Below are 13180 nucleotides of genomic sequence, written 5' to 3'. Positions count from 1 at the left end.
GAAAAAAAGACAAACTTACATACAGTACTACTGTATAAATAAAATGTAATATCTAAATAAATGGCTTCTCAAGAACTGTCTCTAGTTTTATCCCTGCCTTGCAGTAGAGGTCTTCATGGACCCAATTTGAAATGGACTAGGGCTGCACGATTATGGCCAAAATGATAATCACGATTATTTTGATCACTATTGAGATCATTTATCAAAATAATTTTATTTCACTTTCACATTCAAATAAATAGTGCACGGTTTTCACTTTCATGTTGTGCTACATTCCTGCTAATGCACACATTTTTGCATCAAAATAAGACTGGTGTTTATTCACAGTGCATCTCCTAGAGGCAAAATAAAATTGTACCAAAACTTTTTAATCAAAATTGAATCAACAGTACAGTGCTTTCACCTTGTGCTAGATTCCTGCTCCTGATCACAAGACTTAAAATAAGGTTCTTCTTCTCCTTAATTCAGTGCTTTTTCATTTTGCCCATCTGCTCTCTCTTGTATATTACTTTTCTACTCTGGACTGCAGCCACAAACATTCAGGAAAGTTTTTTACAAGCTGCGGATGTACAGTGCGTGCACAACGACATGACAGCTTCCCCAAAAGTGAAGCCAAAACATCTTGATCGCCCCCTGGCGGCTGGCTGTTCATTTAGGAAGAGCTTGAGTTGATATGCGGCGGCGTTTTCTATGAGCGCATTTTAAAACATTATTATAACAGTCAATCATATTAATTTAATTGTGGGAAGTCAAAATCGTGATCACGATTAAAACTTGATTAATTGTGTAGCCCTGAAATGGATGCGGGGACAGACTCGGAACCGCGACGAGCACTAAATTCATTTTCAAAAACGACGATAATTAGACCCGCTCCAAAATGCGGCAAACCTGAACAGAGTCTAATAAAGAGAGAGAAACAGCAACATGGACAGCAGCATGATGTGCTATCAATTAACAAGCAGCCATGGTCACAAAAAAATGGCAATATAATAATATAAAGAATGACTGGACATTGCAAAAACCAACCAGTTAGTCCTAAAAGTCTTTACTCTTGCAACACCGAAAAATAGAGATTGATAGAGAGAGATCTGATAAGCATAAATCTAACCTCAACTGCATGAACTTGTGACCTCTACCTCGCAAATGCTACTGTACAGTATTTTTGCCCCATGTAATTGCTGCTGGGATGTTAGCCTGTTGAGAGTCTTGCTCCTCTCTTACACTGAGTTACACCATCCCTGATTATTCAAAGATAAAAGCGGGCCGGTGTGTGTGTGTATGTGTGTGTGTGTGTGTGTGTGTGTGTGTGTTTCTTCTGCTCCATTGTCTCTAGATAGATACACACATGCCTCCTCTTTTCAATACATTCACCCACGCACCACACATTACAAATTCATATGGACTGTATATACAAGAAAACTGGAAAATGGTACAGAAGGAAAAACTACAAGAAAGAAATGATAGGAAAACTATTTCAAGTTACACTTTACAATCTGTTGGTATCTTGTGTAGTGACTGTATGTACAGTATGCATCATGGTGCAGTCCACCTGGCATCCAATTTGAGATAAGGAGGCCAGAGAGAGCAAGAATGCAGGGGAAGGAGAAGAAAACACTGAGCATTTTTTCATCATGTTTCACAAAATGGATTTTTCTGTGCAGTGATGGTTCGATTATCCAATAATGGTTATACATTTCACAGCATAATGTCTCACATATAGACATTTAATAGGGCATCATGGCCCCCTTTTACCATCTGGAACCTTCTGTAATAATATAGTGTAAGTATGTTTTTAGGCAGTTGTTAAAAATACAGCGAGAGAGCATGAGGCTATAAAGCATGGGGACATTAAGAGATTACAGAGTAGGAGGGAAAAGCAAAGAAGTGCAGGATAAGAGGAGAGAAATGCTCTGCTATGAGCTGATTGATTTCAGTGTATTAAAAGCTCAGATGGGGTCAGCATTGGTTTTAACAGAGATGAAACGGCTTTTAAACACTTCTTTTCATTAAATATCTTCCCCACTGATTGGATTTAAATCTTGGCTCCTTATCAGCAAAACAGCACTTAGAATCTATTAAGTCATTTCACTTTGCCCTTCAGCCTCCTCTCCTCCTCTCATCGTCTCACGCTCCGTCTCTCTGGTGTCCACTCTGCTTGACTCAATGGCTGATCTCTCTCTCTCTCTCGCGTTCTGTTTCTCTCTCTCTCTCTTTTTTTCTACATAGCCCTAAAAATACATCCTACTGTGCTGCGTTGACAGTTTCAGTTTTTGCAGCCAGCATATCATGACTCATTAATGTTACGCACAGACGCACAGGCAGGACATGCTGGCATTATTTATGCAATAAAGAGTCTGTGTCAGCAGCGGTGTGGGGATGAATGTAATTGTGGCTGTGGTTTTTTTCCAGTGTGCTATTTGTATTAGTAATGCAACAGATGATTGTGTTCCTAATCAGTAAATCTTCTGGTGGTTTTGAAATGTCAACAAACAGTCAAGTGACTAATCGATAAATGACCCAATCGTTTCACCACTAAGTCTTATCCTTTCATTCAAGCTACATCTTTGTTGTTCAAATATATTACAGTTTAAAGGAGCTGTGTTTATTCGCTTTCTTGCCAGGAATTAGATGAGAAGATGGATACCACTCCCATGTCTGTCCTTTAATTATGAAGCTATACAGCCAGGAGACGGTTAGCTCAGTTGAGCGTAAAGACTGCAAGCAGGAGGAAAATGCTCTGTTTCAAAGGTATAACCCAGTTGGCAACCTCCGGGGTCTGAAAAGTGAAGCCAATGAGGAAGTGCCTTAAACTTGCATTCTTTCTAATAGCCAGCAGGGGGCGACTCCTCTGGTTGCAAAAATAAGTCTGATTGTATAGAAGTCTATGAGAAAATGACCCTACTTCTCTTGATTTATTACCTCAGTAAACATTATAAACATGAGTTTATGGTCTCAATCACTAGTTTCAAGTCTTCTTCAATACAGCATGATGTTCATTTAGTAAATTATGATCCCATTTAGAGTCAAATAGACCTTAAAGCAGGGTATGCTTTAGGGCGTGGCTACATTGTGATCGACAGGTCTCTACCACGGCGTTGTGCTTCTCCAACTGTCACTTCTGTTTCCAAAAAAAAACCATAGCCCACAAACCAATGGGTGACGTCACGGTGACTTGGTCCACTTAGTTCTTATATACAGTCTATGTTATAGTCCAGCACATAATGCCACAATTTGCCATTTTCAGTTTAGTTTTTGTACTGATTTAACAAATGATGTGTTAACTAGTGAGCTTTAGAGGTGCTTGTAGGTGGATTTGGTTAACATTGTACAGACCCAGGCTTGCTGTTTCCCTTCTTTATGCTAAGCTAAGCTAACCATCTCCTGGCTGTGGCTTCATATTTGACTGACAGATACGAGGGTGGTATTAATGTGGAAAGAAATAGTGTATTCCCCATAATGTCAAACCATTTCTTCAAGGACAGTGACAAAGACAATCGAGGAGCTTGCAATGATATGAGAAGAAATAAGTAGTATATATTTTTCATATTTTTTATAAATCTTTTGGTGCCACCAGAGTTTTTAAAGACATTGCTCTCTCTCACCCAAACAAATAGATCTGACATAGAGAGATAGATATAATGAAGCGTGAATGAACCCCACGACATGATGGATGAATAAAAGCTTTTTTTTGGTGGGGGTAGATAAGTTTCCTGTGGCTGAGTGCTGCCATAGCTGAATGAGTGCAGATGAAACACTGCTCTGTGTTGCTTCGGGTCCTACAGAGATTCAGCGTGACTGTAGGCCAGCGTGGATGTTGTTTAGGGGGCTGAAAACTCATTGACATTCTCAAGCAAGGCTTGGCACTGCAGCGTGCTTCTTTCATGTGTGAGTGAGTGTCTATCACTGTTTGTGTGTGCGTATCACAAATATGTGTGTGCAGTATGGGCTAGCTGTTGCCATAGTGACACAATGTGTGATTGAGTGTGCACATGTGAGTTGGGTCAGCTGGAGGAGTGTGGGGGGTGGGGGGGGGGGGGGGGCGGTTGACAGTTTGACAGGAAAAAAAGATAATCTGGCAATGGTACTATTATTAGGGATGCACCAATACCGATACCGGATCGGATATCGGGCCGACACTGACTCAAATAACTGGATCGGGTATCGTCACAATTGGGCCGATCTATTCAAAACATTTTTTTTGTTTATATGCTATATTAATTATATACTGGAATTTAAATTCCTGTTTTGACCAATTTGTTGCTGCATTAAAAAGGTTTACACTTGAATTGTAATTCCTGTTAATTTTGGAGATATTTTACCAAGTTGCTGGTGCACAATCTATTGTTTTAATAATAAATAACAATTAAATAAATGTATATCTATGTATTTATTGGTTACATTTTGTTTTACAAAGTTAGGAAAGCAATGTGTAAGTCAAGCCTGGTGTTGCCTTAGACATAAAGGAATGATCCCAGTCACTTCTACACACTGAGGCATACAGCTTATTTATTAAAAACTGGTATCAGACACCCAAAAGCCCAGGTATCGGTATTAAATAGACCAAATTCTATTATTTATCAATATAAAATAACAAAGAACATTGTAACAGAGAAGTCTGTGCCAAATTCTCAATATTAAATTATATAGGCTCAGAAATTATGTGTGTGTGTGTGTGTGTGTGTGTGTGTGTGTGTGTGTGTGTGTGTGTGTAATACAGAGAGAGAGAGAGTAATAGCAGATGCTCCCTCTGGTCTTGGAGACACGCTCCAATGCTGCTGCCATCTGGTTGGCTGAGTGGAGCTAAAGGCGGGATGGTGGTCGCTGTGAAATCATTGGCTAATGGGAAGGCTCGAGGCTTTAAGTCCACTTAAGACAGAGCAGAGACAGAATAGAGAGAGAGAGAGAGAGAGAGGTGGGAGGGAAGCTACAGAGAGGAGGGGGGGTGTTGTGGCTTTGTCCACTCCAAAGGGCAGATGGAGAGAGTCGGGCAGAGTGCAGAGGGGCAGTCATGCATTGACAGGAGGAGGATGGGAGGATGAAAAACATGAATCAGAGTATGTTCAAAACTGCTTGAACAAGTTATAAAGTGCACTGAATTCATTTTGTCAGGAAGTCATACAGGTGTCCTTTAATGGACTGGTTGATTATTAAGTATTAAGTATTGAATGATTGACTACCCTCTCTAGACTGGACTTGTTGTGGGCTGTGTCCCCTCCCCACACACTCACACTCACATCCAACCCCCTAGCATCAACACAGAAACAGTTTTTAAATTTAGTCACATGTCAAAGACAATTTTTTGAACAGTAATGCAAAACAGCACTTTACTATGAACATAAATGCACTTTTCTCTGCTGCTAAACACGACTGCAAATTGTGTGTATGACTGCAAATTGTAAGAAATTGTGTCTGAAACGTTTACTTATTTTATTCTTCTGTTGTTATTTTTAGGTATGTTAATTTGAATACTTATTTATTCTATCCTTCGGGAGCTGGGAGAAACAATATTTCGTTTCCTTCTGTGTATGCAAATACTCAGTGAAATGACAATAAAGTGAATCTTGAATCTTGAATCTTGGTCGAAAAAGATGAAGCTCAGCTGGTCAGTCGGTACCTCCCCTCTAATCTGAGTCAGCAGGTTCTTGGTCATTACTGGTTGTGACAGCAGCTGCAGCTATTCAGCTCCTGGAAACCCAATGATGTGTAAATAAATCCTGTTGTTTTTCACTTGTATTGTTGAGAACTAAAACTATGACTTCATGCTATCAGACACACACAACCAGGGCTTCCATCTAAGGAAAATAAAAAGGAGGAAGGTGTCTTGTGTCACACACCCAAAGACCTTTTTCTATGACCCTAGGACTTCTGATATCAGACTGCACAACTCCATGTTTTTACATACATACTGACCAGTGTTATGCTGTTGCTCTTTATACAATACTACAGTATAAAATATGATTTATGTTAATTACTACTTGGAACTTATTTTCAAAGGTTTTTACAATAGTTTCAATCGATTTTGACACCATTGTTTTCACCAAAGTAATTGCTGAGGTCTGGGAACAGAGCGACATTGCTAAATGGAAGTCTGACAGAGTAAGTAACGGGGCGTCAGATAGTAAGACAGCTTTTAAAGGGCTCCAGTGATTTATTATTGCACTTTCATAAAGTTTAGGGAGTGTCAAGAGACAATAAAAAAAGGTACAAATCTGTGCACCAGAGGTCAAGATATCCTGACTTTTAGTCTCTGGTATAGGTCCAAAATAACCCTGATTACATCACCAAGGAGTACAATGTTATCAAACCTATTCAAAATAAGACCTTCGTTTTAACTCAACTCATGTTAATCTATCTTTTAAAGTGAAACTAGGCGATTCCTTCACCAGTGTATCTGCACGCACAGAGTATGTAAAGGAGAGCTGCTGAACAGAACTGAGACTAAGGGAGAGTTGATGGTAGCGGTGGTGACTGGTGCTCTTTAGAGAGGTTATCTTTGGTCATACAGTCCTGCCTGTCTGTCTCCATCACATCAAACCCTGCCTGTGGAGCTGAGCCATGGAGGGCTATAGGACACACTGTCATCCTTTTTTTTATTTTTTCACATCTTTCAAAAAGACTGTGACAGTTTAAAGACTTTCTTTAATCGTGTTTTCTCTCTTCACCTTTTCTTCTTGTCCTTCATGCCAGTCAGTGTTTATCTGGGACTCTTTCTCTTCTGCTTACAAAACCTTCTCTCCGGTTTTCTCTCACCTCTGATCAATCTTTCTGCTCCCTCACAGCTCACTTCTTTCATTTTCTCATTTCCTTTCTTGCCCTTACATGCTTGTTTTCGCAGGTTTCATCTACTCTAAACCCACTGCTTTTTTCTTTCTCCATTTTAACCTCATGTCTCCTGTTTCATCCATTGGTATTTTCTCTTCCTTTGAGTCCGTTACTCTTCATTTTTATGTTGGAGCATTGAAAACCAACAGGCCTAAGTTGCTTATCTTTGGAGCCATAAGGCAGTTTGTGACATTACAGTTTTATTCCAGTGTGCTGTCAGTGCAGAGTGAAAGGAAAGACAAAGGAGATGGCTTGCTACGAGGGTCAAGAGGTTTCAGCTATGATAATGGAGGCACATAATACATGCCTTTGTGTACCAACCAGGGTGTTTTTTGTTTTTTTTTTGTCAAGAGGGTATGAGATGACAGTAGGGATGTCACAAAATTCTGAAAACGTGACGGTACTTGTTTTTCTACACTACCGCTGATACTGTCAGGGCTCAAGACTAACGGCGTCCCATTATCCCAGGGACGCTAGTAAATGTGTTTGGGATGCAGTAAACTCGCTATCACCTGTTTTGTTTTTTCTTTGAGAGGGAATTATGACCTGTTTAACTCCCTAACAAAAACCAGTATGCAAACAGTAATAAAGGAGTGGATGTTGAAGTAAATGGGATTTATTGTCTTGCTTTTGTTTAGCGTGGTATTGAATCGGTATTGAGAATCGTGGAATTTCACTGGTATTGACTGGTGACGTCACATCTCTAGATGACAGTGTCCCTTTAATAGTTTTAAAGATCAGCCTTGGTTGTGTTGCGATAGTGTTTGATAGGAGATAATCCAGTGTCACGGCACATGGAGGTACAGTAAAGGCAGCACTCTGTACAGTTGGTATCATTATGGCTTAAATAAAAGCTTGGCTAACGGTCCTGCACATGACTTCAGCTTCTTTTAAACATCAATTTGTAATAAGACGTTGTGTTGACCTTTTTTTCTTCTGTTGGATTATTTTATGGCACGCTATGATAATCCACTTTGGTACGCCAAAACTTTTACCACAGAATTTGATACTGTTATGCTAATGTGCAACCATGTAATATAGAGACTACAACGGACTCAAGGTTGAGATTGTCCAATGTATGCAGCACTGGAATCCCTATTTAAAAGTATGTCTTTGTCAGTGTCAACACATTCTCAGTGAGTTGTGCAAATTATCCCCTATAAACAGCATCTCATTCAATGGCAGGCTTCTCTATAAAACCAGAATAATGACGCTTCAAGGCTGCTCGTCCGGATAGGAATGTCAAGTTTATGCATTCCAGTTATGCCTCTTCAAGCTCTGACTTTTCTTTCACAGAGCAGCGACAGAAGCGAGCTCAGTCCTCACCATGTGCTCTAATTAACGGTGGCAGGCAGTCGATGTCGAGGTTGCTCACTAGGCAGGAACGACACAAACAGGAAAAACACACTGACCTATAATGTCCTCACTCAGAAGACAGGGGGGTGGTCCAATAAGAAATGAAGGCATCTCTTGGCTACATGTAATAAGCATCTCAGTGGGTCGTGCTGGTTAAGAGCGGGCACTTCTGTAAATGTCATTGTCTGTCTATGTGTTTGTTTTCAAGTAGAGAGGAATCTAAACTCCTCTTTCCATACCGACTGAGATGCTTTAGAGTCACGAGCCTTTTCATGTGTATGAGTCAACTCTCTGTGCTCTTTGTCATTTCCTTGTTCTTGTTGGTCAGAGTGTATATTTACAGCTACATACTCATTATTCCCTCTATTCTCTCTCTCTCCCTTAGGCCCTTGCATCTCACCGAGTCTACCTCTTGACGGCACGCATCCCCACCAAGGTAAGAGCAGCAGAACTTTTCCAGGAAAGACAACGACAACGACAACCACTATATCACACCAAAAAAAATATATAGATTAAGTCAGCAAATATTGTAAAATATTTCTTTGCTTTTAGGTCAACTGCCTGAGTGTAAATTCATCACAATTACAATGTCCAAAAATATTACAACTTCCTGCAATCCACAGTTATTCTGAGGACATCCTCATTCTGTCAATCTATTCAAAACTAGCTTTAGTGGTTAAACTCTCCTCTGAAGACTGGGTTCACTCTTTAACCTTAATTATTTTAAAGTCCCTTAGATTTACTCAAAAAGGTGTGTTTGTCACACTAAAAATATGTCAGAATGTGTTAGATCCTCATATTGTTTAGGTGTTACAAGGTTTCACTGATTTGATTAACAACAATATGGATTTGTGTGCCCTCTTTTAAACATTTCCCCAATCAGAATCAGAAATACTTGATTGATCCCCAGGGGGGAAATTGGGACGTTACAGTTGACCTTATATAAAAGCACAGAAATGTAAGAAAATAGAAAATAGAGGAGTAACATGTACAGTATATACATAATGCTACAATATATAATACAACATATGTAGAGAAATATAAATAAATAATAAAAACAAGAAATTAGAAATATAAGAAATATGTACAGATATGTGCATCAGACACATACAATATATACCACAGTGTAAATAAGTAAATACAAAATGCTGAGAAGTAAATTTAGCACTTTTGCTATCCCAGTTAGTTAGTGTGTATGTGCTACAGAGTGGATTAAGGCTAAAGTAGTAGCTCTGTGTGTGCCTGGTTATATTGCAGTTTTACAGCTGGTTGGCATGCCTGTTTTGTTTTGATTTTTAACTTGAAACAGGGGTGCCGTAATGAAGCGCAGATGGTAACTGTTAGCACCATTACTAGCAATGAAACAGCTGTCATCATCTTTACCAACATCATCATTGTCACCTTTGTCACATGAAAACCAGTAGTGCAGTAAATTAAACGCAGATGTTCACGAAAACTTCCAGCAGCACCAGTTCCACAACTATTACTATCTGTACTGCAAATACTAAACTTCACATCAGGCTTCAGCTTCTGTGTTGTGACCCACTGGGCCTGCCAGCTGTTAAAAACAGGCCCAGGGTGCTGGGATTTACTTTATCACCCTGCAACCCTGAACTTGGATAAGGGGATATAAAAATGGGCTTGTCATGCCTAGTTGTCATGGAAATGCAGATGTTCAAATATATATATTTTTTCCCGAGCATTTTAAGGTCTTAAAAGTTTCAAACCTCATTCTAGGCAAAATAATCTCACCTCAAAGTGTGTTTAAGTTCACACCACACAACTTTCAAAGTGGTCAGATTGCCTTACTGTTCACGCTACACAACCTGCTGTCTTGTAACTGGGAGTCTTTAAGTTGTTAACACTACATGATTGACCGGCGACAGGGGGTCACACGTACCAAGATCTTTCACCGGAGGAATCCCAGATGAGTATGTCTGGTCTCCAAACTACGTTTTGTCACGATTTTTTTGTTGAAACAATCCGCGGAACTTTCCCTGTAGTCATGCTTGTTGATGTTGTCGTTGGCATACATGTTCACAAAACAGACACGTCTTTACTATTTATAGCCTGTTTCCTCTAGGTGCAACAACAACTTTGGTCCGTGTTGCAAAATGCAACACATACAGTAAAGTTCTTATGGTTAAATGGCTTATGGTTATGGTTAAATGCGCTCAAGCACAGATTTGCATGCGCCAATCCAACGCCGATTTGCCTCTGATCTGGGGCTTTTATTGGGGAGCTCAAAAAAACTGTTGTTGAGGGGAAAATCAGGGCTAAAGTCGCATATCTGTTAACCGTTGATTAATCTGTGTCTTCAGTAGCAGTAGTAGTAGTAACAAATGTCACACAACATCCCATCGTCAGACTACACACACAAACCAAAGCACAGATTCACAAAACCAAACAGGGCTGTGACTGTATATGGAAACAGACTGCAAACCAGTGTTTTTCCTGCAGTATCTGAAATGGCGATCCTCCCTGTCGGAAAGAGTAGCACTTAAGTCACAAGTCATGAGATAACATAACATCATCTCTTGTACCAGGTCCAGGAAATACTGAACAGTTGCCCTTCAAAAGGCTGTACTATATGCTTTCCAGTCAATAAGATGCCTCCAGGGACAGTTTAGGTGATTGACTGGTTGCTTGAGAACTGATTCATTGGTTTACTGGGGGTAGAAGAGGCCATAAAGAACACTCAAGCTGACCCTGTTTCACATGACGTCATGTTTCCAGTGTTATGAGCTGCAGGTTCAACATCTGTTTATTTAGCTGGCTCTGCTGGATCTGTTTTCTATCTTCTGACCTGAAGGGATTACGTAAACACCTGCTTTACGAAGAACTAACCCCCCTTAACAACCCTTCTCTCTTCTATTCTACTGTATGTAATAGTAATGGAACTTTCTGGAGGTGCATCTTGTGAATTTGATTTTGTGGAAGCAAGAGGCTTTTGTAAGGTATAATATTTTAGACATTAGGTGATGAAGCATGAAGAAGGTCTGTCTGGGTCTTGTTTTTCCACAACGGAAGCACAATCCCTCCTCTGTTGGCTTTCACAAAACCTCTTTCCCCTTCTCCTCTGGCTCTGCTCAGCCAGATTACAGCCACAGATCACCTCTCCTCTCCTCTCCTCTCCTTTCTTTCCTTTAAACCATTCGTTCAGCTTTCTCATTCTCATCCTCTCCTTCTTTTCCAACAATCCAGATTATTTCCCTCTTTCTTCATCCCTGTCTCTCACTGTGTCTTTCCCTTCATCTATCTGGTTTTCTTCCCCCCACTCACCACTGTGACAAAGGTCAGCAGGGATAACCTGCAATGTCTTAAATCAAATTGAATTGAATAGATTGTATCTTAAAAGTAATCAACATTTGATTTTCTCTCAATGAACTCTCTGCAAATATAGATTATTTTCATTAGCAATTAATCTGCAGTGAAAAATGTCCATCACAAATTCCCTGAACCAAAAACTATGATTTAAATAGCTTGTTTTCTGCATCCAAAAATCCCCAAACTGAAAGATACTTAATTTACAAAGATATATATAAACAAAAAAACACAAAAGCAGTAAATCCTCTCATCTGTGAAGCTGGAACCAGTTTGCCATTTTTGCTGGATTAATGGGATGAATCGGTTGTTATAATTGTTGCCGATGGTGGAATAATTAATTGACTCATCATTTTGCCACTAAATCTCTCACTATTTGTTAAACCATGCAAAAATAAATTCAGTCCAATCCAAGTTTAATATTGTCATTTCTTCAAAAATGTTTCAATTTTATGCGTACTGCATAATTTATTGAAACTATATAATTTAAGAATTTTTATTTCCGTTCAGTTTTTCACAATGCTACCAAAAGTGCTGCGTGGGTTCTTACTGCACACTGTCATTTTTTAAAGAAGCTTGCCAACATCGATAAAAAAAGCTGACTGTTACAGCATTTCTCCTTGCATTGATTTTTTTGATGTGAAATCTATATTACAGCGGAGATGGGTCAACTGCAAATGAAGATTAGCCTCTGCTCACTGTTCCAACACATGAGCTATTGACTGTATACGTCCTCCGTAGATTCAGTTTTCTATTTTTATGGTAAAAATCTGTTTTTGTTGAATCAAAGCTGAGACTGTGTTGGGTGTTGATTTATACTTCTGGCCATCTGAATATATTGTAGGCGCTGTGATCATCTGCTAGATGCATCTCTGTCTGGAATCCCAGAGATGCATCTAAAACACACAAGAGAACAATCAGTAGGAGGTGATTTCATCAGCAATGCTCTTCTGAGCCCAAGGCCTTCGTATTAAAGTTAAAGTAGATGTATTGCAGTAGCAGTAAAAGCCTCAGTTAAACACTTAACTGTGTATCTTTTGTCTCTCAGCAGTTGTTGAAATCCCCCTTTACCCATCTCAGGCACTTCTCAGTGGGTTTTTTTGTGCCTCCGATTGATGGTTTGGCTCCTCTTGAGAAGCTGCAGGGCCTTTCAGTCTGTCAGCGTCTCCTCCTCACAAACATTCACACATGCTCTCACACACACACACACACACAAACACAATTTCATTCATCGCTCCCTCCCTCTTGCCTTTTTTTTTTATTCTGCAGCCTCTTGTTGCTGTTCATTTTACATACCTGTACACTCTGTCTTTATCTCTCTTTGCTTTGCTATGTCACAAGTATGGAGGTTTATGAAACAAATGATCACACTGAGCATACGTTTTTCATAACTTATAGGCCTAACATAACGCAAACCATCTCATAGAAACCTCACATTTTGAACCGCCTCACTTACAGACAAATATTTAGAAAATCTCAACATCTACACTTTACTCCTCATACTGTTGCTCAATGCTAATGTTCACAATCTAATAATAATCTTAGAATCAATCTCTGTACATCAAACCATCTTCTGCATGAATGACAACACATTAAAAGTTGAGTTTTCCATGAAAATACAACAAAAAGAAAAGTGGAGGAGAGTGGTTAAAGTGACAGACGGACAGTGAACGAATGA

At 39.5% G+C, this 13180-nt stretch overlaps 1 protein-coding gene across 5 annotated transcripts in view; it reads left to right on the top strand.

Annotated features, from left to right (window-relative positions):
• Nucleotides 1–13180, top strand: part of LOC119497025 (F-actin-uncapping protein LRRC16A-like) — an 81197-nt gene that overhangs the window by 23031 nt on the left and 44986 nt on the right. For all 5 annotated transcript variants that reach the window (XM_037784782.1, XM_037784784.1, XM_037784785.1 and 2 more), the window contains exon 3: nt 8564–8614. In XM_037784782.1, coding sequence (XP_037640710.1) covers nt 8564–8614 — 51 coding nt within the window. The remainder of the gene's footprint in view (nt 1–8563; nt 8615–13180) is intronic.

This window comes from Sebastes umbrosus, chromosome 11 (assembly GCF_015220745.1).
Source record: "Sebastes umbrosus isolate fSebUmb1 chromosome 11, fSebUmb1.pri, whole genome shotgun sequence".
Taxonomy (NCBI): Eukaryota; Metazoa; Chordata; class Actinopteri; order Perciformes; family Sebastidae; genus Sebastes; species Sebastes umbrosus.
The sequence above is the reverse complement of the archived record's forward strand: the minus strand, read 5'-3'. Positions and strand labels throughout refer to the sequence as shown.